Here is a 25,651-nt window from a genome sequence, read left to right as displayed (position 1 = left end):
AATTATTATACTTACACATTTTATACACACATATTATACTCACACATTTTTCAAAAATAATCCAATTCTATCAAATTATTATACTTACGTGCATTAAATAAATTAAAAAAAAACTGTTTATAACAAAGTCAAATTAAATACAAAGTACCCCTATTAAACAGTAACGCTTAAATTAAAAAACAATAATAAAATAAAAAAACAATGAAGAATCTTTTTTTTCTCTTTGTGTTTTCTTTTCATTAATAGATTGAGTTCAGAACGAAGATTTAGGATAATAGGTTCGATCGGCAATAACAATAGGTCTACTAAACATAATTTACAAGAATCGTTAAATCCCGAGAGTAAAAAAAAAGATGAAAAAGTGACGAAATAATGCACAATGAAATGATCGCTAAGCAGTAAAGTGCACAGCAATCACAAAATAACGTAAGTCCGGCTAAAAATAATCTTCAAGAAAAGTAAACTTCCAAAGACAAAAATGGCGCGTAAATAAAATATGCATAGCGTTCTATTTCAAAGCCGATCCTCGTTTGAAACTGGGAGTTCTGATTCAATTCACTTTCCGTTATTCAACATCATGAAACTAACATTGTCTTCGTAGCTCCACACTATCAACAGCTCCCCAGTCAGACGAAATCAAAATAGTCTTTGTCACCGCGGTGACAGCATTACCATAGGCAAGTATTCTCACATATTAAATCGTTATATTGTTAAACCTTGAGCATTGTCTTACATGACTGCTTAAATCAGGTTTCTGATGCATCGGCTAAAACGAGATTCACTCTCGGCAGCTTAAATCAGATTTCTGATGCATCGTCTAAAACGAAAACCACTCTCGGCAGCTTAAATCAGATTTCTGATGCATCGCCTAAAAGGAAATGCATATATCAGCCTGCCGATGTATGCACTAAATCGATATTGCACGATGCATCAATTTATAGCCCAGTCCCAATTAGGATTATTTTCTGATATATAAAACTGAATTATTATAAACTAGCAGTTGCCTGCAGCTCCATCCACATATGTTTTTATTCTTTCTGCGTATAAGGTTTTATTTTGTAACGAAAAAGTATTTTTCTGTGGTAAATTGGTTTCTGGTAAATTAATTGGATTGGTAAATTAATTTGAATTTAATTAATAAATGTATAAAATTAGCATGTGTTTTTTCTTAAGTTTTTCACACTACACTTCACTACAGTTTGAAATTTAAATCTTTCACGGTGAAAAGCACTAAACCAACTGTCAAGAATACATTTAAAGTTGATGAATTACAAAAAATCAATATCAGGTAAACAGGGGGTCCACCAGAAACTGAAAAACATGGCAAATGGTCTACGAGACAAAATAGTTCAGAAACCACCAGGGTTGGCAAGATTTTGCCGCAGGTGGAAAAAACCATGGTAAATACCGGTAAAAACCATCCTGGCAAAAACAGGTTTTTGCCAAGCAAATTGGCAAAAGGTGGCAAAAACCTATATTTTCCAAGATGAGAGGACAAAAACACATTTTTGATACAAAATTATTCCTAAAATTGAAATATATTTTATGAATATAAATAGTTACAAAAAAATTAACTAAATTATTATTCCAGAATTAAATGATAATGTAATAATATATCATTTTAGTAGTTTAAAACATTATTGATTGGAAAATTTGTGATTATTCTCTTTTATCCAGTGAAATGAACTTATTTTAAATTAATATAACTATAATTTAAAGCATAAAATATCTTATCAACATGTGTAGTTAATTATTGTACAAATAATAATATTTTATAATAAATAATAATATTATACAAATAATAATATTTATTTGTAAAAAAACATATTTTAGGATTCTAAAATGAAAGGAGATCAAAAACTTTCAATCTTTTAAAAATTATTACCCTTATATTAATTATTAATATGTTAAAAATAATTTTTTCATGTAATGTATCAAAACTATTATTCCTTATGATTGATTTAAATTTGTTTCAATTATTTTGTAATAATATTTAATCAGCAATTTAGATAATTTGGTTTTTGCCGGTTTTTACCAGTTTTTGCCGGTTTTTACCAGGTTTTTGCCACTGTCCTGGCAAAAACCCCTTTTTGCCGGCAAAAACTCCAACCCTGGAAACCACTGAGTTGGACCTTTCAAGTTGGCCCGTTCTGTGATGTTTTTATTTCTTTATTTCTTTTACTTTCTTACGGGCTGCGGGCCTAGAAGTATTTTTTAGAAAAAATAATCAAGTTATTGATAATGTATGGTCTTTAACAATAATTGTAATGGAATTTTTTTAAAATCCAGTCTCCTCACTTTGATGGTAAAGTGCCTCATTGGCATCATTTTGCATGCTTCTTCAAGAAGAAAACTGCATTGAAAAGTACTAGTGATGTGGCTAATTTTGATAACCTCAGATGGGAAGACCAAGAAAAGTTTAAGAAGCTGATGCAAAGTATGCAAATTTTTTTTCTTTTTTGGTTTTGCTAGCAAGAAGTAAAACCATATTAATCTTAAAACAATTGTCATTTTGTCAATGAGTCTTACAATCTGAGTTTTTGCAATGTTTTTTTGTCTTAACTAATCTAGTTTTTATGTCATCACTTCCTTAAATGACAGAAAGCTCTTTTAGTGTTATCGTGATAGACCTGGGAGATATTTGTATTTCCATATCATGACTTGTCATGCCAACAATTGCCTAAACTCCTCATTGATTTTAAGCTTGTAAAATTAAAAAAAAATATTTATATTGAGGTGTGCCTGTGTATAGTTATACCCTTCAACTAATTGCCATTCTCTGATATTTTTAGTCTCTTGCAGCCAATTCCCGGAAGTTGCCATTATTTTGGCGTTTGATAAGGGAATCTTGTTTTAAAATAAGCTTTTCAAAAATTAAAATAATTCTTAGGGAAGAATAAAATAATTATTTCACAAATAATAAGAAAAAATAAATAAATGTTTCAAATAATCAAACACATGCTTTTACAATCAACAGAAATAATTTAAAAATAAGGAAATTCAATCATTATATTTTATGTTATAATAATGCAACTGAGTTTGGCAAGTTGCTTATTGGATATTACAAAATGATTTTCGTTAGTATAAATCTTTGCATGTATAAAAATAAATTAAAAATAATTAAAACTTTGATCGGAGCAAATTATAATAAGTTTTAATTTTATTAGTTTAAAACAAATATTGTAATGGAAAATTTATCTAGAAAATAGCTTCCAGAACTCACAGCTACTAAAATGATGTGCAGGCTCCTGTTATGGTAGTACATCAACTGCATTGAGATGGTCATCTCATCCTGTGAAAGTATTTTTAATGTTTTAATCTAAAAGGAAATGTTATTATTAAACTGAAACACTGTTCTGTTTCATCTACAAAAACTTTTATCTGATCTTCATCGACGCCGCCGCCCTTATTATTTATATTTGTATACGTTATCACATAAAATTAAAACGTCGTAAAAAGCAAACGTTCTGATTGGTTCAAGTTTGAATGGAGAGAAAAATTGACTGAAGAGTTGCTGGTATTTAAGGCGACCGTGATTTCTTTATCACAAGGGGATTTTCGAGCAATTTTTGTAGAAATTGCTTTTAGAATTTAGGCTCCGCTTATGGTTGCTCTTATTTTCTCTTGTGTGATATAACCATTATAAGAATTTTATAAATCATATAAAATTTACTATGTAGTAACTATACATAATCACTCCTACAAGGGCTGTATACATCTTCTAATTAAAATGTGTAAACAAATTATTTAAATTTTTTATAATACAGGGATGAGATTTTTCCGCTTTTTAGCGGATTTCCGCTTTTTTTACTTTTTCCCCTCAAATTTCAGCCTTTTTATCAAAAACTTTGATTATCTCTAAGTTTCAGTTGTTTCTTTTTTTATAAATATTCGAAAAATTCTTTTTCGAAAAATTCAGCCGTTGAAATAATATAATTATATTTCCGATTTTCAAATATAAACAGAAAATTCAAACTACATAGCTGCCAATCCTTCCACGTGTTTCCTTATTTTAGCTATTTTCTCCGCTTTTACGTGCAGAAGATTAGATTTTCCGCATTTTTACCCACCCGCCAGATAGTTCGTATTTTCGTAATTCAGACATCGCTGCTTCAACTGAGTCTTTTACAAGTTCGGAATTTGCTAACATTCCGAACATTATTATTTCGATTCTTATTTACGAGATTTAAAAATCCAATATTACAATTTGTATTTACGCGTTTTAAAAAAATCTATGTAGTGATTCATATTCACGCGAGTTTAAAATTCAATGTCGTGATTTGTTCATGCGGTTATAATATCAAACATTGATTTTCGCATTTATACGTGATTTTAAAATAAGACATTGCGAAATTTTTATCGTGTGAAGAATAATTATCTAAACAGTTTCTGATTATCATGTAATTTTTTCAAACTAAAATAGCAATTTTTTTCATGTTAAGGAGTTACTATATGTTTCTACTACACAGTTATTGACATGTTTCACAGGGCTCTAGCTAGATTAGATTATAATATGAACATAGTGATTCTAATTGTAGAAGTTTATTTTCTTTTCTAAATTATTTAGAAAGTCATGGTTCTGATTTATTTGTTATAAATCACGTAACAGTATTTATTAAAAGAAAGGGACTTTCAATGTATGTTCTCAGAAGTTTTTATTTGCTAAATCAGGCAGTTCTTCAAGTAATAATTGTTTCGTTTATGTAAACTGAAGAAAAATATAATTTCTAGCTTTATTGGTAATTTTACTTTTTACTAAATGTTAAGTATCGATGTAATCATTTATTTATTATTAAATTAGTACACAATTTTATGTCACCACATAGTTATTTATTGTCTTAAATTGCTGCAATTTATTATTAAACGATTGCAAAATTTACTTGCGTGGAAATTCAGCTTTTTTGCCTTTTGGCCAATCTCATCCCTGATAATACAATTCTTTGTATGTTGTATTTGTATAGTGAAATAGATATCTTATTCCAAGAGCATTATCTATTAAGAAGTAAGTCGTAAATAACTTAAAGTAAACTGGAAGAACATGATATGTTTTGAAATTTTTAGAAATTATGATTCGTCAATTTTTATCTGTTATAGGCACAGAAACGAAAGTAGCAAATGGAGATCTTAGTGATTTTTCAGTAGAATATGCAAAATCAAATCGTGCCACTTGTAGAGGATGTGAAGAAAAAATTAGCAAGGTTTAGTAAAGTTTTTCTGTTATCAATTTATAATTATTTGGATTTATTTTTCTTTTCATGTTTGCTATCTTGTAACAATTTTAATCATTAAAGTTAAAATTTATACAAATATTTCTTTTTCTACATAAGTCCTTATCAGTGTGTGCTTTTAGTGGAGTCATAGGGCTAAACATTTTCTGTCATAAATGTAGATAAAAAGCTAACCATAAATTTTTTTTGATTTTTTTTTATGACATCATAAAGTTCTTATTGTGTTTGTATAGTCCATAGATTTCATAGATTAGTATTATTTTGTGGAATCTCATATGTAATCTTCATCCAAATTATAGACCTAGTAATTCAGTAATAAAAATCACTTATTATTGTTATGCAGTATTAATTTTCAAATAAAGAGCAAGGGGAATTGTATTCTGGAATTCAAGGATTTTTGTGTCATTCCTGTTCTAAAAACTAAGAGCAGATCATGTGATTTCTGTGAATTTTAGGGAATTCCGCTTATCAAAAACTTAAAATCCAAATTTTTTTTTACAGTTTTCGTAATTTAAAATTGAAAATACTTTCGCTGAATCCCTGTTAACGAGATATTTATATTCATGTTATTTTTCCTCCGATTTGATTCTTTTGGTTTTGCAGATTTTTCTTATTTTAAGTATTTTAATCTGTGTCAGAATCCGCTGATATCGCGATTTTAATATTAAACGTATGATTTAATATTCGTGAGATTTGTATTATATTTTTAATATCCAATATCTCGATTCGTTTTTGTGCTAGTTTGTAATCCAATGTTGCAATTTGTATTTACACAATTTTAATATCCAATATTCCAATTCTTATAAGAACTAAGTTCTTTCCTAAATTAATTTCTATAAAGTAGTATTCTTCTTCAGTAGGTAATTCAATTATAAATCTTAGTTCAATAACTTATATTAAATGTGTATGGTATATGAATTGATATTTTGATATCAAGTGTTTATACTTTAAAATTTTCATTGTTCTTCACTTTGTGTCTCTAAGGACTTCTATTAGACTTGATAAAGAATGTCCCTTGCTGTTGCTCAAATTTTTATTTTTATATGCACTAAACTTATATTATTAACAAATCAGAACTAGCAGAACACTTGTTCTTTTGCTTTAATTTTGTTAATAACTTCCTTTTTCTTCTGTAATGTGAAATGACTAATTACTAAACTATTTACTAATTTTAAATAAAATATTAAATCATTGTCTCCCAAGCAAAAACCAATCAGATTATCTTAATTATATTAAGAATATATTAATATAAGATTATATTATGAATATATTAATATAAGATTATATTATGAATGTATTAATATAAGATTATATTATGAATGTATTAATATAAGATTATATTAAGAATATATTAATATAAGATTATATTAAGAATTATATGTTTATATAATCTTTTAAAATATTAGGTGGAGGGAAAGCAAAGCCAAAATATGACAATAGAGAAAACAATAAAAGAGAAAAATGATCTCACCAATTATAAAATTAGGAGGTTTTGTTAAATTTCACATATATACTAATGATTCACATTTTTCAATCAGTTGCACATAGAACTGTGTCTGTAATTTTTTTTATTTCTCGTTTTTCTGCATCATCTCACACTTTATAAAACCATTTTATTTATTTTGGCCTTCAACTTCAATCTATTTAAAATTAGTCAATTCAACATCCAATCAGCTTATGTTTTCTCCCTAAATCTAAGCCTATGGTGAGGCTAGGTAATTTTAGATCCCCACACAAAACTAACATATAGAAAAATATTAGGTCATGCAACCACTGTCTCCATCCCTTACAAATAATATTCTAAATGTTGACAAAAAATCTCTATTCTTGCTACCCCATCTAAAATTATGACGAAGCTAAATAAAAACTGAAGATTTTAAATATACATTAATAAAAATCATAAACTGTAAATATAAACAATTTGTAGTGACCAAACCATTACTATAGAATATATTAATAAAAATCATAAAATGAAAATATAAACAATATGTAGTGACCATACCATTACTATAGAATATATTAAGAACTTTCAATGTAAATTTAAATGTAAAATTTTTTTAGTGCTTTTTTAGGTGCTAATTTTTTGTAAGAGGATATAGCTACACTCTCTGTTAATTTTTTAAATTGGATTCTTAAGTTTATAAAGAATGCCATCTTTTCTTAGGTTGAATTTATTTTATCCCCCCTCTTTCCCTTTTCTATTGTTGCCAACTTGGACTGTTCTGTTATGAACTTCTCTATTACTATAACACGTTCTTCTTTATTTTGTTTCTTTATTTCCTTATATTTTTTATATATTTTTTTTCTTTTTTGTCAGACAAACATTTCAAAGCAGAACTAAATTCTTAAGTAAAAATTATATAATTAAAATGTATTTTTAAAAAAAAATTATTTTGTGCGAAATAGTTTTCCGTCATTGAACTATGTATTCTATAGTTAAATTTCTAACTTGAGATAAAAAATTGAAAATTGTTTCAAAAGGTTTTACAGTTGTAGAAATAAATTGATCAAGGAATTGTGAAACATTTCTTAAATTGTAACATATATCAAAATGTGTGATATTATTGATTAATTTGTGTTGTTGGACATATTCCATACTTCTAAAATCTCCATACTTTGAGGTGATTATTTATTTGTAATTTTTACAGGGTATTATACGTATATCTAAAATTGATAGAGACCGTGCGGAAGCTCAAAGATTTGGACCTGCGCCAGCCTGGCGTCATGTTGATTGCTTTGTCAAAGATCGACAATTGTTGGAATTTACAGATTCTGCTGAAAAGTAAGTTGCTCAGATTCTGCTGCATATTTTTTTAATCTGTACGTGTATATATATAATGCATGTATCTATATGTCTATAAATGTTATAATTTTTTATTCTCACTATTATTTTTAGATTACCTGGTTTCAAGAATTTGTCTGAAGAAGATCAAGCTATGTTAAAAGAAAAACTACCTTCCTCTGGAGTGTGAGTACATTTTATTAGTAAAATAATGTTTTAAGGAAATTATTAGCTTCAATGAATTTTTGTTTGAACTATTATTATACAGCCTTAATAAAATTCACTTTCTCTTTTGATCTTGCTCTCAATATGTTTTCTGAATGTTTCCTTTTTATAATATGATTCAATGAATATGAATATAATTCCATCAAAGAAACAGCAACAGGTAACAATTCTCTAACACCGAGTGTATTACTGTAATCCTTAAAGTAATATTGAAGTCAGCTTGAACCTAATAATTTGTTAAATCTATATCATTTGTTATGTTTTATCTTTCTGTAAAATTTCTATTTGTGGAAATTTTATGGTAACCACCTGTTAATTTTAAGTGCAAATTTATTCCATCAAATAATAATTTTTTTTGAATGTTAGTTTAAAGCATACCATACATTTTTATGTTTATAAGTTAAATTTCTTAACCTTGATTGAAAGTATCATTTTATCTCAGCAAAGAAATTGTTAGGAATTTTTGTTATAATTTAATGTAATGATTATTTCAAGTAAGAGGTTTTAATATTAATTAAAATGTCTTAATTTATACAAACTTGAAATTCATTCTATTAAATATTATTTATTTGTCATTAGTACTCTAATTAGTTAGGTAAAAAATTGATAGCTTGACTAATATTTTGGTTTATTGTAGAAAGAGAAAAAATGACGATTCAGAAGCAACTTCTTCTAAAGCAAATAAATCTGTTAGAAAAGAAGATAAAATTTTAAAGGTAAAATTTTATAATAAATTTGCAGTGTTTATTTTCATTCCAGTAAACTGTGGCAAACAGCAATGTTTCTTGTTTAAAAAAGTTTTAGAAGTTGTTGAAATTAATTTTTGTTTTTATATTCTTAGGAAAAGTCTTAAATTGAATAAATTTATTGAAGTACCAATAGTTTCTGAATTTTTTCTTATTGTAAAATAAATAAAAAATAAGATTCTCTCAAAATGTGTAAAATTTAAATATAGCTACATCTTGAAAGCAAGCTTTAGCTTATTTGGACCTGATATTTGCTGTAATGGAATGATTATAATAAAATAAAGCAATGTGGTTCCCCCTTTAAAATCTGCTTTTTACTTTACCTCTCTCCTCACCAATAGTAGTATAAGTTCTATTCGGGGGAGCTTTTTAAAGAGGTAAAGAGTGATCTTTCTTGGAATAACAGGGTGTGGGGGCCTTTTTCTGGTCTTGTGGATGAGAGAAGTTTTATTTATTTATTAGCTTATCAATTCTAAAGTTATTAATAGTAAAACCAAACATTAAAGTAGTTAAGTACCGAGCAAAAACATAGACTAAAATCAATAATTATATGACTATTACATCCATTTTATTTCCTACTAAAGTTTCAAGTATTTTTTTACAAATCTAATATCACTCTTGCTGATATCATAATAAAATAAATTGGACTGAAAACATTGTTTAAAAAAAAAAAAAAATTGGGCCGTTGCTTTTTTAAAACTCCAAAGTTTTTTTCCTATTTAAAACGTTTTATATGTATTTCTATTTTATATGTTATGAATGTATTTGTAATAGTACTTACTTTTTTCAGCTACAAAACCAACTACTTTTTGAAATGAGAGACAACTTGAAGAATTTTAAAAAGAAAGAGATGGTGGATTTGCTTGAATATAATGACCAGTATATTTGTAAAGGAGAGAGCAGGGTAAGCCTGAATTACCAGTCTTTATTTTCTTCCTCAAATTCAAAATTTTTGACTTATGTACTAAATTGCCTTTTTTCAATTTTTTCTTTTTAATATTTTTACTTACAAAAATACCTGATTTTCCTTTTTTGTTCCATTTTTATTGAATGTTAAAATTTATAACTAGAAAAGAAATACTCTTTACAAACTCTATACTAAAAATAAAACTTTATGATTAATTCATAAAGTTTTATTTTTAGTATAGAGTTTGTAAAGGTTTAGTAAAGGTCAAGTGCCAGCAATTTAGATTTTTCAATGTGGGTTATAAGAGGATCATACAGTGTTTTCATTGCAGAAAAAAAAATGGGAGAGAATTTTTCCCTCTTTCTCAAAAACAGGGTGAGATTTCAAAAAATTAAGTGAGATTTCTAAAAATTAAAAAAAAACACGTATAGACTTGGAAAAAAAAATATTTCTTTAATTAATACATTTTTAACATCTTCTAATTGAATATTTTTGCTGCATCATCATATGGAAAATTTTCTATGTCTACTTTTTCATCAGTTATATTTATTTGGCTGAAAAATATCTGTATTTGTTTAATTTTGACCATTTCTACCGACCTTTGTTTCATTTTCATTTGTTCGTTACGGAGTAGAAGATGTTGCCTTAAGAAGGCATTTGTCCATCTTACATTTGTGCACAAAAAGTGTGAACGTCTTACATGAAGAAACCTTACCTACGGTGAACACGTGGTTGCAGAGTAATATGTTCTGAAAGGGGTTCCGTGTTTCGGGGGGGGGGGTATTTTGCTGTTCTCACCGGTTCTGAACAATATGGGTAAATAGGGTAGGTAATAACAAGGACTGATGGTCAAAATAATGAAAGATCAAGGAAGAAAAGAGAAACGTATTTTATTCAAACTGGCAAAAGACGAATTTTCGCTCATTTTGAAATTGATTAATAGAGCGCTCGAACTTCTTGCATTAATAATTTTTATTCCGTGAAGAGTTAAAAATATGCGAGATTCTCGTCCTGTAGTGAAAACACTGATCATACATTAATTAGTTATACACATAAGTTTTGTTTATTGAACTGAGGTGTTATGATAAGTTTTGCTATCTAAGTCTTTCATATTTATAATAATGGTATTTTTTTTTCATGTTGTAGTGTAATCTAATTTCATAAAAGCTTTGTTTCGTGATAATTTAAATATTTATTATATCAAGTCTGACCTGTCAATTCATTAATGCCATGTTATGTCAATCCTCTTGTTTCTATGAAATAATTTTTCAACTGCTACAAAATTATTAATATCTCTGATGCATTGAGTTTGTCTACTTATCTTTGCAAATGCCAAAGTCATCTTGTACAATATGCTTTTATTTATTGGACAATGTTGGGCTCTTTCCTTATGGCAGAATTTTTTCGAGCTATCTGCGATAAAACTCTCTTGCACTAATAACTTTCTGCTAGATACTTTTATTAATAACAAACATATAGGTTATTAATTTAAAATAACAAAAGTGCTGTTTCCAAAAAAAAAAAAAAAAACTATATTTCTTTTTAGTTGAACATGTAATAATTTTTTATTCTAATATTATGAGTGATATTCTTGCATTTTGTTGAGAGGTTATTTTGTTGCATTTTGTAAATGATCATCACACTAAAAAAATAATTTAAAATCTCGAAATCCGTGATTGTTGAAATAAGATCGACTAAATCATGCGAATCAGACTCCCTGAATGCGTTTTGCTATTAGGTTGTTTTGATAAATGATATGATTTAAAAATTATCAGATTTTAAAACTGTCGGGAAATCAATAGCAACCAAATAATATTGAAATTTGAAAAACTAAGTAAAAATCTGTTTTAATAACTGTCGAAAAACGATCAGCAAAACCTCGCAGATTAATTGTGGAATTGTCATTAATCAAGTGGATTGACAAATTAATTAGTAGTAACTGAAGTGTGTGATTCTGAATTATGCGGTTTGTTATAATGGCTTATTCAAGATTTTAAAAACCACAAGCTTCAAAAATAGCGTAATTACTGGGACTAATTTGTTGTAGTGAAATTGACATTAATTATTGACTTTTTGGTATTTTTTATGGAAAAAAAATTTGCAGTGTTTGTTTACCTTAAAGACCTATTATGCGGAAAAATCTATTTTCTGGACTTGTCCAAGGTCCTGTCAATTCCATTTATGGGACTTTTCAGTATAATACGATCTTTACATACATTTTGTGTGTTAAGAGTATTTTAATAACTAAAATATTAATTAAATTATGTTTTTAAAGTTGCTTAGTTTAAACATTTTTTTTATTTTCATTTTTTGTTTTTTAGATTTTAGATCATTTGTCCGATTGCTTAGTTTTTGGAGCATTAAAAACTTGTCCAGCTTGTAAAAACGCCAAATTACGTTTTAAGTAAGCCTTATAATTTCAGTTAATTCTCTAATAACATATTTCTCTTGTATTTTGTGTCAAAGTTTTGACTTAAATTCAAATAATTTCTGTTAATACTGTGATTCATTCTTCAAAATGTTCTTATTTGTAGCTCTTATCATTACGTAATTCTAATATTTTAGATTATTAAATTTTATTATTTGATATGGGAAACACAAATTAAAATTTTAACATTGACTGTATATTAAATTATTTTAAGAACTTCCTTGGTTAAAATTATCTGTTAATATTTTTAGGTAATGTCCATAACAAAAGAATTGAAATTTTCTTAATCAAAGTTTTTCTTTACTAAGGTGTTTGATTGTTTTATGTTATTTTGTAAATAAGTAACGCTTAATTTGAGTATATCCTGTCTCTTTTTAGATGTGATTCCTATTATTGTCCTGGTAATTTAACAGAGTGGACAAAGTGCCAGTATGAAACTAAATACCCAGAAAGAGAAGCGTTTCATATACCGGATGATTTTAAAGAAACTTATGACTTTTTGTATGTTACTGTTTTTAATTAAATTTTTAAGTTAGTACAGTTTTTAAGTTAAATTTTTTGATGCTGATAAAAATTTTAAAAAATTTTCTGTGCATTGCTATATACGTTTAATAAATTTTAGATAATTTTGACTTATATTATAAGAAAATATTTAATTTTGGTATTAAATTTTATTTCTTTAAATTGGTTCTTATTTATCCTATTTTTAAAAAAAAGAATTTAATTCTTTTTTGGAGTAAATAAAACTTATGTGAATCATTCCACTGCAGATCAATCACTTTTGCCTGATCCCCCTTTCGATTTTAATGAAATATGGTATAACAGGCTCATGCAATTATAATAACTAATTCTGCAAATTTTTGAATTTAAAATTGTCCTAATTATGTGAAGAAAAAAAATTTTCAACAGGAAAAAATATTGCATGTATATAAATGGCTGTATTTTTTTTCCATAGTAAATAAAACTTTTTTAACACCATGACAAAGCTAAGGAATTCACCTTTCAATTGATATCTAATTTGGCCTTCTGATGCTTGGTCAAACTTTGACTTTGTTAAATCTTGAGAAAGCTTCTATTCTTTTGCCAACTCATTCTTCAACTTGGTGTCTCTACATGAAGACTATAAAATTAACAAAAGTGATTGACGTTTTCGTTGTGTGTTTTAACAGGTTGTTTTCATTTCAATTTCAAACCTATACTTTAGTTCTTAATTAATCATGATTTTCTTTATCTTGCAGCATATAATAATTTCAATAAACCGAAATTTAGTTACGCTTCACTTTCTTATTATTCATAGTTTTCTAATCTACCTAAAATATCAGTTATTTTTTTAAGTGCTTTTCTCCTGTAGTAAGTTAACTTTTTTATTTATTCAGTGTTTCTCTACTTATTTACTTTTATTTGATGAAAATAATTTAGCGTAACTTAAAGATGTTTTAAAAATAACAATATTTAACTGTATTTGTTACATTGTTTTTAAAAGTTTATAACCGAAACTATCTTTGAATTTTTGATCTCCTTTTTCATATTTTTGAAAAATAAGGAATTCTGAATAAATTTGTTTTTCTCTCATTTCTGTGATTTGGATTTTAATTTTCAAAATTTTTGCTAAAATGTTTAGTGATATAATTTAATAATAAATAAATAAGAAATGAATAAAAAGGATGCTGGTCATGTGAAATCCATGTCATGTATATTTGTAAATTTATAACAAATATCTTGTTTTTTTTTTTTTTTCATATAAATTAAATGTTTTAAAATAGTGTAAAAAAAATCCTTAATTACAGTTAGTTACGAAAGTGTACAACATTCTTGTGATAAATCTGTGCATTCTTCCTACACATTCAACAAATGCCACGAGAAAAAAATTAATGTTTTAGTAATTTTTGCATGATGCATTTTTGTAGATATTTAAAGTAAATTCAAGTCATTGCATGCTTTGAGCTAGTGTAAGAAGGTCAAATAGGTTATCAATTGTAAAATCAATTAGCTAATTATTTGATAAAATTATTTTTTAACCTGTTTCTTTTTTAATCAATCAAATTGTCTTGAAAATTAATATTCTAAATAAATCAATTTTAATAAAATATTTTTTTATCATACAAACATGATTAATATGATATGTTGTAAAGTCTGAAATGCACACTTTGAGATATTTAAGGCCAATTCCTTTTGTAATAGTTTTTGAAATTTTCTTTTGCTGCAATTAGAGGAAAATTTAAATCCTTTTTGTGTAAGCCAGTTTGTCATTTTGTGTGTGAATATTTTAGCTTTTCACATGTCCATAACTTGGGCAATTTTTAACTTAAAAATCTAAAAATTTATATAATTACTTCCTTTTTGCCCATTACACCAAATTTCATTAAAATCAAGGGGGTTTGTCTAAAATAAATTGAAATGACTCATGTTTTTTTATGGGATAATTAATCGCATATTGAATATTTTCCTTTTGTCTACTAACTACTCTCGCTGTTAAATATTATCATGACTTGCGGGAAGCGGTCTTTTAATCAATTGATCTAGAATTCTTGCTATTATTTCGATGAAATTATTTCACTAGCCTTGAAAATTAATACCATATGAATTAATACCATATTTTTTACAATACACAAAAGATACTTTTATGATATCACGCACTATGTATTAATCCTTCTTTGGTCTTCGATTGATTATTGTTAAATGTGCAATAGAAGATGAGCATTTACAGGAGTCTTGTCTAGGTTTTCCTGAGAGGTACCTATTTTGCGAAAATTTAAGACATAATTTGTGAAAAATTAAAAATTATATTAAAAAATCAACACAATATGGATTTATCGTTTCTTAAGGGATACAAAAATAAAATTTCAATAAAAAGTATTTTGTAAAACTGCTGTTATTCCTAAAGTTGAATTTGTGAAGGTACCGCTAAACGGTAGTAAATTCGGTCTGGACAGACCCCTGATTTATTATATTTTAAATGTATGTTTTTGTGCTATGTTTTAATTGAAGTAACAATTAGATCCTTTCTTTTGTAGAAAGACATACAAATATATCAAGCGTGAAAGACAATTTCCTGAGGCTTCAAAGACAAACTCAAGTCAAAAGTAAGTTTTGTTTGTATCATGAAAAATATTTCAAAATATTTATTTTATTGACTTGCTGTAGAGGAGTCGTATATAATTTCGGCTCTCTTGTTTTTGAAAAATAATCAATTTTTAGATATATCAATATTAAATACATTTTAGAGAATTTGCATAAATGAATGATATCTTTAAATATTGATATTTTTGAAACTATTCTACAATAGCAATAAGTTAAATACAAAATCGAAGTTACAAATATTTGATATGTTATCCTTTTGTTAAATAGTAGACATCTTATCATTGATCATATTCTCTCAGCATATTTTGTAAATTTTTAATGCCAATGATTTTCTTAGCGCTGCATTAAGCCGCTCTGGGTCTCTGATTGTGGCATGAATTCTTGCAAACGATTTGACAATCTATCCTTAATTATGTAACCAAATTGATTCCTAGGCCATAAGCTATGAGATTTTTTTTTAAAGGAAAGAGATTTTTTTTCTGCCAAAAACTTTCATTTATTGATTAACTCTGACCACTTGGTAACAGTAATCATTAATGATCTTATGAAACTCAAAAAACAAAAAGTGTGTTACTGTTTATCTATAAAAATATATATATATATGTATCATTCATGAAATATTTGTGTCTAAAAAAAAAACAAATTTTTTTTTTTCGTTTGATTTCATGTGTAACTTATTGTAGAAAGCGAAATTTGAATATAGAAACATTTATCTACTAAGCCTGTAAAATTTGAAGAAGAAAAGGAAAAAAAAAAAGCAAAATACAATAACTGTACATTTATATATTTTACATCCTTTTTGTTATATTTTTATCATAATTTTAATTCATTTTATGTATTATAAATATGACTTTTTTTGTGCTTTGCTATTTTACATTACGTGTATAGATATTTAGAGCCTAGTAAATGGCATGCATTTTTATTTTTTGAAACCATCATGTTAATAGGATTAATTTGTCACATATTTATTCAGGATTTAAAATCACATGGATAAAATTTTGTCTCTACTATTTTGTACATGATGCACCCTGTTTTCAAATGCAGGATGTAAGTTATATCTCAACTTTTTTTACCTTCATATCATATACAGCTTTAAGTAGCTGTTAATAAAAATCAAATATCAATTTCAATATTTTTATTTATTTCATTTCTGCATAAACATGTAAATTATATTTAAGGCTTCAAAGGAAGTATTTTAAAAGAATAATTTTAAAAATAAAGGGATCTGCTTGTATTTTTATTTCTTGTTTGCGAAAATCATTTTCATTTAAATAAACATAGTGCCTTCCACATCTGATTGTTATGCTTTAAATTTACAAATGACTCAGTGAATGATCAGTTTTAGAAAAGAATGTTTGTGAACAAAAATTTAAAAATAAAAAGTCAGAAAGAAAGTATTTCTTATATAATAACTGTATAATTTTTTGTTAAACTACTCTATGTTTGAAACTTCAGCTCATTCACTTTCTTATTATTATAGGATCCATTCTTGTAACAGTCAATTTCTCTTTAAATTTTTATTTTTCCTGACTGTAGAAGGGAATATTATAAGAAAAAGAAATAATATTTTCTTTTTGTCTTCCTATTTTTTTATTTTTAAATTTTATGAAAATCTTAATTTGTTCCATTCTTGGTGACTTACAGTTCTGCGAATTAATTATTTTTATTGAAGGTCATTGCCCTTGGATGGCCTTAAAATATTTCTCATCGGGAAATTGAAACTTCCTAAAGATATGGTCACTAAAAAAATAGAGGAGTTAGGTGCAGCAGTAGCTACAAAACTTGATAAAACGGTTCAACTATGCATTACAACCAAAGGTAATTTTTTTTTATCGTTTCTTTTTCTTTATATAATCTATAACTATATATACTTTGATTTACTTAATGTCTAAGTAAACATTTTTAACTTAGTATTTATTTAAGAAAAATGTCATTTAAAATTTAATTGTATATTCTGATTTTGTATTTTATTGCTGTATTTTTCTTCTTCTAATAGTCAATATTTTAACCTCTTATATGTGTAATGTTTACCTGTAAATTAATATGCAAAAACTTTAAGATACAATTACTTTGAGTCTTACATTAACCCAAGGTATTAAACAATAATTAGCTGAATTGTATTAAAAGAAACCATTAATATTTAAATAGAGTTTAAGTGTTTCTCTTAAGGTTTTTCCCTTACCTTAAAAAAATCTCAAATTAAGAGTTTTTGAGGTGTTAAGGTTGATTTGAAGTTTGTTTTAAGTTGATTTCAAAAGCAACTTTACAAAATCAACCTTCCAAGATGTTTTATTAATATTTGATGTAGTTTTGAGGTTAATGGACATCTTCAGAGCAACTTGCTTAGGGAGGTTGTTTTTTAGGTGTACAGGTTATTTTTTTTCTACTTTTCAAGCAAATAAGTATATTTGGGGTGCGAATAATTTCATTCAATCCCAACTAAAAGTATCACTAAGCTATATATGAGCATACCCTCCAACTGCTACGGAAATTCCGTAGTTTCAGAAATCTTCTTTTCAGACGGTAGCAAAATTAATGTCTTAATATATAAAAAAAATTAATTTTAGCGTAACTTTTCCACTATTACTTATAAAAGTGCAGGCCATATGGCTAGATTCTTAAGTTCTGATAAAAGTTTTATGAGAGATCCATTTGCTTTAAAAATTTCTACTTTGGTTCGCTACCACTAGAAAGAATTATTTTCAAAATCCTCATAAGTTGGAGGGTATGTATGAGGTTGATTTTAAACAATGCAAACGTGATTGAAATTGAGGTTTATTAATGAGGTTATTTTTGGTGTAAAACAGAACCTCATTTTCTACCTCAGATGTGTTATTTACAACTGTCATCCTCAAAAACACCTTATTTTTTTTATAAGGGTTTGAACATAGTAATTGTTCTATAACAGGGTGGCAATGGAATAGGGGAAAGTCAGGAAATTAGTTGATCTGGAATATTAGAGAATTCAGTTAAAATATCGAAAAAGTCACGAAAAATTAATAAGTGTTTTGGGGTACTTAAATGTCAAATTTTGTTTTTCAAAAACAAATTTGTCTTAATTTTTTTTTATTTTTCTCAAGTAGCAAATATAAGTGTTTTTTTTTTTTTTTTTTTAAAATTTTTTTTTATGTATAGCAACAAAAAGGCATAACTGGAAAATTAAAACATAATTAATAGCAATTTCAATCAATAAATTCAATTACAGGGAAATTTTTCTTCGAGTGTGGCATTTTGATTTTCTTAAGGATTCATTGTAGAATTCAATTGTAGTATTTAATCAGTTAGTAGGATCTCAATTGAGTAGAAAATTGATTCAACTGAATTTTCAGTTTATTATTTGTTTATTTTTTTTTAGTATAAAGATTTATAACCCTGATAGCTTTGAGGTTGGATGTTCATTATGCATGTTCTGCAGAGATAATCAGAAAATGCTTTATTCACATCCATAAATTACATGCTTTCTGATGACTGTAATGTGTGTAGTGCTCACTTACAGACAGATACGAAGCATACAATAATTCATTTTCTATAAGTTATATTGCAATACTTAACTGAAATTTTCCTTGTTAATTCTTACAAATTTAAAAATTTTTAGTATAAACTTTTCTCATTTCTTATTCATTTCAGATTTCTCTGAAATATATTTTATCTCATATATATGTATCTATACATAATGACTTTACCTTAATACCTGCATGAATTAATTTTATAACTCTTGTTTAAAAAAAAATCTGAAACATATTGATAAAAAACTTTCTAAAGAAAAAAGTACATGAAAGATTTCTTCTTTAACACTAATGCTCAATACTATCTCGATCTACTTTGTCGGTCAATTACCCTAACCTTTACTTTAAAAATTTATATGTTGTCGAGCCACATGGTACAGGATTTTCCTTTACTGTTTATCCTATCCTTTGCTTTCTTTCTTTCTTTTTTTTTTTTGAAAGGTTATTAAAACAGTTCAATTAATAAAAATTTAAGTGTTTGATTGTAAATATTTTAAAATGGAGCTCATTTCTTATCTTTTATTGCTTTCAGATTTCTGATGGAGGTTTTTGTGGAATTTAAAAAGTTTTGTAACTCTTACTGTATGAAAATGTTTTAATCGAACTGTATTTTGAGGTTGATTAAGTTTTTTTTTTTAATGTTGCGAAAACTAGGAAGCTAAGGAATTCAAGTTTTATAATACTTCTACAATATTGCGGAATTGATTTTTTTTTAAAAAAAATTTAAGCATATATACTTACTATAAACTACTGCTTTGAAATTTATTTGAATCCTTTAACTTAACTAAAAATATCTTTACTGTCTTCACTTTAAGTATTTGTAAAGCATAAATATCAAATGCAGCTGTTATACATGCTAAGCCCTTTGGCTGATTCACTACTGGGGTTAAATATGTGTGTTAATTACTTCGCTTGACAATTTCCATTGATTAAATGACATAAGGGAAAATTAGTTTTGAGATGAGAAAGCAACTCTTTATCTAAAGGTGCATTAATGTTGTTTAGAAGTTATAACACACTTTTCACTAATAATGTTTATCAATAGTTGTTATCAGAGCTAGGATGTTAATGATAAATGAATTTCTTGCTTTTTTTTTTCTCATTTAATGTATTTCACAAAGGAGTATCATTTTTTGCAGTTTGTAACTTTTTACCAGTTTATTCAATAATTATTATTATTTTTTTTACGATTATTAAATGCTATTTTATATTAAGGTTTTTTTAATTAATTATTTTTCTTTATAAATTATTATAATTTTTGAATAAATCTTGTCGTTTTCAATATCCCCAGTAACCAGTGTTGAAGTTCTACAGACTTTATCGGAATATAAAAACTAGTTTTTGAATAATAAGTAATCTAGTAATTTTAAAAGTATCAAAAAACCTTTTGATAGTACAACACAATTCTGATGTTTTTAAAGATTGTAACGGGAAATTAAATAAATACTTTTTTTTATCTCTATCAGGCATTTACCTTTTATTTATTGCATATTTATTTACTATTTTATTATTTATTGAATTTATAAATTTTAAATAAATAAATATATATATATAGAGAGAGAGAGAAACATATAATTAGAAGGAAAAAAATTTTGTTTGAAAACTTCTTTTTAGAAGCTTTTATGGTCATTATTTTTTTAATTTAAGGTCATATTTGATAGTGTTCACAGACCTTTTTTTTGTATGCATCTTTTAAGAGAATTTTAAAAATAAATTTAGGTTATTTAATATAAATGTTATAATCAAGTGCAGTTTTTGTGGATTAACTAAGTTTATAATTGCTTTCATTTTAGGGGAAGTAGATAAAGATGCAAAACAAGTGATTAAAGCAAGTTGTGAAGACATTCATGTGGTATCTCTTGACTTCTTGGAAGCAATAAAGAAAGGTTCCTCTATTCCTCATGCAATTGAAGAAAATAAGTTGTGCACTTGGGGTGGAGATGTAAGTTCAATTGTGTTTTCTGAACATTTATATTTTTAATGAAACTAGAGAGCAAAATTAATGGTGCCCCTGGCCGACTAAATAAATGACTAAAATAAAATTGTCTGCCAATTTCCACTTATTTTTCAATGAAAATACATCCCATTTGTTTTTTAATATGTTCTCTGAAAATTACTTTAAAAAGTGGCCAGTTAAATTCTCCATCTGGCCTGATGCAAAATTTTTCTAAATTTACCCTATATCTGCTGAAATAACATTTAATTGGGGACTACTTTCTAACTGTGAAATTAATTGAACCCTGTTTTATTTTGTTACATAGTATTTTTCTGTTTTGCAATTTTAAGAAAGATGATCATTTATAAAAAAACTCTTCTCTTAATTTGTAAACAAATTCTTTCTATTAATGTATCATTTTTAGATAAATAAAATTAACTTTGTCCTTTCCCTTTTTCAATTCAGATTTAAGGTCAAATTTAATTTGTATTCACTGACTGCATATTGCTTTTTTTTTTGTTGAAAAATTAAAATAATTAAGAATTTTGTGTCAAAACACTATCTTCATTTTTCATTATTGTATGTATTTGATTTGCTAATATTAGTTTTTTGTTGTCTGTTATGGTGAGAGTAATATATGGTGATGATGGGAGTTATATATCTGGATATATTATCTCATGATGGGGGTAATATATCTGGAAAACTCTAGTACTAAAAGTCTCTAATATCGAGGTAGTTTTGGACCTTTAAAACAAAAGAACTAATGGTTTATTTTTCTACAAAATGTTTGTTGTTCTATCAATAAAATAAATTTTTTATTTTGTTTCATTTTGAATTACTTTTTTAGACAAAATGCTCTTATGATGAGTATGGTTTCTAGCCCTGTTTGATTTTTCCTCTTTAAAAGTGGAATATTATAAATCTTCCTGAAGTTTGACTCAGTATAGTCACACAGTGCTGTTCAGCTCACATTCAATTTAACATACTATAAATGCCATTAGATGTTTTTTTATTAACACTATGAGGATTTAGTGAGGATAATTACTTAAGTATTTCTAATGTTTTATATGATGAATGCTTTTAAACATTTTTTGAACCATTCATTTAATTGTGTTATATTAAATTTTTAGCCAATTCTGAAGTTTGGAATTAAAAAAGAGAAAAAAGAAACTAATTCAAAAGGTAAAAAAAAAAAAAAAGAACTTTGCATGTTATGAAACAATTATATTATCAATGGTTTTCTTGCTGTTTATTAATATTTTTTGGATGAAATGTATTACAGTTACTGAAGAATTAGAAAAAGTTTATAAAAGTGCACCCCAGAAAATGAAAGTTACTGTCAAAGGTGCAGCTGCAGTTGACCCTGATAGTGGTATGAAGGTTTTCAAAATTTATTCATATATTGTTTTAGTTTTGAGTGTATTTCTATGAACTATGTTATAAATCTTGATAAAAGATTTGATTTCTCTTTATAAATAACTTGTTTTATTGACAATGTATGTTAACAGAATGAAAAATAGATAAGTTATGAAAATGCGTTGTTAGTTTATTACTCTCTTTCTTGAAAACTCAAAAAGTGAAGTTTACTCTTAATTTGAGTAACATTAGTACTTGTGTTAAATTTATTATTTGAAATAAATTGAGAGTTTTATTAATTTATTACTGTTTGACATTTAGTGAGTAAACTATCCATTCCTTCTAACTCATAAAATTGCTTTCTTACGGACTAGTAAAATTAGGGAAAGGTTTGCGATTTGCTTAATTGAGTTATGAACAAAAGAAGGTATAATTAGTGCTTAGGCAAACCGCTTATACCATATTTAATTATATATAAAAAATCTTTTGTGAGGTGCAAAAGTAATTAGAAAAATTTTAAAAAATTTTTTAAGCGTAAGGGTTAAACTTCTAATCTTTATTTTCTTAATATTTAAAAAAACAAGCAAACTAAATTTCATTATTTTTTTTAATTTTGTAGCGTTAAGCAAGCAATTTGAAGTATTTGTCATATTGTCTAAATTGTAAATCATTTTTATTATCATTGTCTCATATGGATAATTGAGGTTCTAATTTATATAAAAATGTACATATGTGAACAATTTTTTGTATGTTATTTATTTTGACGATGTTTTACTGATCAAATGTTAAAAATTACATAGGTCTGGAAAATAAAGCCCATGTTTATCAGAAAAAAGATAGTATCTATAATGCTGTTCTTGGAGCAGTTGATGTTCTCAAAGGTTCTAATTCCTATTACAAACTACAAATATTAGAATCCAACTCAAAATCAAAGTATGTTTACTTTTTATTAAATATATTTTTTTTTGTAGTGTGTTTAAGCTTTATATAAGGTAACCAATAAAGCTCTTGCCATTTTTGCTTAGCCATTAAAATGAATGAATTGAGGGTAGGTAAATCAATAAAGCTTAACCCCGACTCGCCCCGTCAGGAGGCATCCCGGGAAATGTTGTTTATGGTTTCAAACATGCCAGTTTCACCTCGCACTGCTATCAATGGTCACTCTTACAGCAGTGAAGAGAAATAGAATTATTGAAGGAACTCGTTCAATGCTATTTGCTTTACAACCTCAAAGTAGACTTATCAGAACTGCATTGAGTCACTGAATATGTCAAATTTGAAACATAGGTTGCCATCTCAGAATACTGTCCCTCTATGCACCCTTGCAAGATTATGCATTGTTGTCAAGTGATTCACTAGGAGCTGCTACTAAAGGGTCACTGCAGACCTCACAGTGTGTGCAACAAGCTTTGCAACAGAAGAAACATGCACTGATCAGGGTGGCCACCCACCTGGAAAACCTGGAATTATCAGGGAATTTTTTTTATACTGGAAAAAACCTGGAAAAATCAGGGAAATATGGATAAAAACCTGGAAATTTTAAAGAAAAGCTGGAAATTTTTTATTATATATTTTTTTAATTTCACTAATTTAAATTATTTGCTAATTTTCTTAATTTAAATTGTTTCATCCATTATACCCACATTTTTTAGACGGAAATGTATCTCCAAACAGTTAAAATATCATCAACTTACTTTGCTTTCATCAAAATTTGCTCCATTATAACCCTGTTAAACTAGAATACAACATAAAATTCTCCCATGGTTGCTAAGCAAATGTCTTTGATCTCTATGCAGACTGTGCAATTTAGGAAAGGCAAAGATTATGGTGGATGTGGAGGACGGGGTTAGGATTCGGTTTTTAAATTCTGTCCGTGTTCACACAATGATTCAAGTTTGTTCGCAATTGAGAGTGGTAATTTTTTTCTATTTTGACAAAATGAGTGAAAATGTTTTTGTAATTTTAACTTTATTAAATTCTCTAAAAATTAGTTGGTTATAATTTAATAATAATATATTTTATATTGCACTCTTTTTCTGAAAGCTTTTGAGCTCCCATTCAAAGAAATCTGTAAATTATTTTTTCTCAGCAAACCAACCAATCACGCATTTCCCCCCATCACTAACAGCAATGTTTGTCGACAAATTGTTACAATTCTTGCATTAATGCTAATTGTTTCTATTTCATTTTAACCTTTTATAGTATATTTTTATTTTGAAAAAAGTTTTTTTTTAGAACTAACTGTGTATTAATATCAAATTTTACGGTTTTGTTGGTAAATATTAGTTATTTGATTCAAAATTCGAATTGTATAATTATCACAATATCGAAAGTTCGTAAATGTTGCTTGCATTCCAGAGATGATGTTTCAAAACTATTCCTCATTTTACCTAAAAAAGCTGACAATGACTAAGGAATATATAGGAAACATATTAAATGATGTATATACATAAAATATAATTTTTTTTATTCATATGTGTTTAGACAGGAGAAGGAAAACGAAACTTCGTGTTTTAGTTCTGCACTGTACAAGATTCCAGTTGTTCAAACAAAAACAATTAACTATGCTAAACTAAAAAACTGTGTGTTTAGACTGGAATTCTTTAAATGTTTTAATTTCAAATAAGAAAAAAAATCAAAAAAGTATGAATTTTAAGGAATTTTATCTATTTTGTTTCTTCTATAGAGTATAGAACAAAAAATTAGACAATTTTACATTTCTGACATTTATTTTTTTATACTGAATCTCTTAAAATAAAAATGCTATTTCAAGATACCATTATTTAAAAATTTGACTTAAGATGTTGGTTTAAGGAAAATATGATCAGTGAATTTTATAAAAAGCTCTGGTAAGATGAAATACAGTATAATGCAGTATACAGTACAGCTTTATATTGAAATGTAATTACAGTGATTCACAAAAGTGTTGATACACTTATAACTTTCAATGAAATAAGACTTTCCATTAATTAAAATTAATGTTTCAGAATGTATATTTAATGATAAAAAATGTGTTCTAATCTTAACATAACTGAAATATTTTAAATGACAATATGAAATATTTTAAAAACAAAGGAAAAATTTATTTTTAAGGAATCAATCATCAAAAAGTGACAAAAACTTTATCCCACAAAAGTCATCATACACTTTTAAAGAAAAAACTCAGTCTATTAGTAAATCTAATTTTTCGTTAAATTAACATTTAGTGGAGTTTCCTTTAGCATCTACAATAGCTTTTAAAGGTTGAAAATACGTGTAACTAGTTTTTTTTTGTCAGGTGAAATTCGTGCAGAATATTTTTTTAAAATTTTTACAGAAACTTTTACAACACTCAATTGCAAATTTATGAATTTTTCCACAAAATTTATAATTTTAATCTCTGATATGAAGTCCTTCTTTTAAGCATTTTATCACATATTGCACAGTTCAATTGAATACAGTAAACTAATTTAACAT

The 25,651-nt window shown here is 26.5% G+C and overlaps 1 protein-coding gene and 1 non-coding gene across 2 annotated transcripts in view; both read left to right on the top strand.

The window, feature by feature from the left end:
• The window catches only part of LOC107438009 (Poly-(ADP-ribose) polymerase), a 46,134-nt gene that overhangs the window by 2,384 nt on the left and 18,099 nt on the right, over positions 1-25,651 (top strand). The window contains exons 2-15 of the mRNA XM_016050164.2: positions 2,290-2,437; positions 5,095-5,198; positions 7,877-8,010; positions 8,125-8,196; positions 8,873-8,951; positions 9,772-9,885; positions 12,210-12,292; positions 12,695-12,817; positions 15,331-15,399; positions 17,070-17,215; positions 20,697-20,845; positions 21,970-22,021; positions 22,122-22,211; positions 22,996-23,128. Coding sequence (XP_015905650.1) covers positions 2,290-2,437; positions 5,095-5,198; positions 7,877-8,010; positions 8,125-8,196; positions 8,873-8,951; positions 9,772-9,885; positions 12,210-12,292; positions 12,695-12,817; positions 15,331-15,399; positions 17,070-17,215; positions 20,697-20,845; positions 21,970-22,021; positions 22,122-22,211; positions 22,996-23,128 — 1,496 coding nt within the window. The remainder of the gene's footprint in view (positions 1-2,289; positions 2,438-5,094; positions 5,199-7,876; positions 8,011-8,124; positions 8,197-8,872; positions 8,952-9,771; positions 9,886-12,209; positions 12,293-12,694; positions 12,818-15,330; positions 15,400-17,069; positions 17,216-20,696; positions 20,846-21,969; positions 22,022-22,121; positions 22,212-22,995; positions 23,129-25,651) is intronic.
• LOC122269135 (small Cajal body-specific RNA 8) lies at positions 18,786-18,914 on the top strand. The gene has a single exon (XR_006224996.1). It is a non-coding gene; the product is annotated as a small Cajal body-specific RNA 8 (non-coding RNA).

This window comes from Parasteatoda tepidariorum, chromosome 1 (genome assembly GCF_043381705.1).
Source record: "Parasteatoda tepidariorum isolate YZ-2023 chromosome 1, CAS_Ptep_4.0, whole genome shotgun sequence".
Lineage (NCBI taxonomy): Eukaryota > Metazoa > Arthropoda > Arachnida > Araneae > Theridiidae > Parasteatoda > Parasteatoda tepidariorum.
Note: the sequence above shows the minus strand (reverse complement) of the source record. Positions and strands in the feature narration are given on the sequence as shown.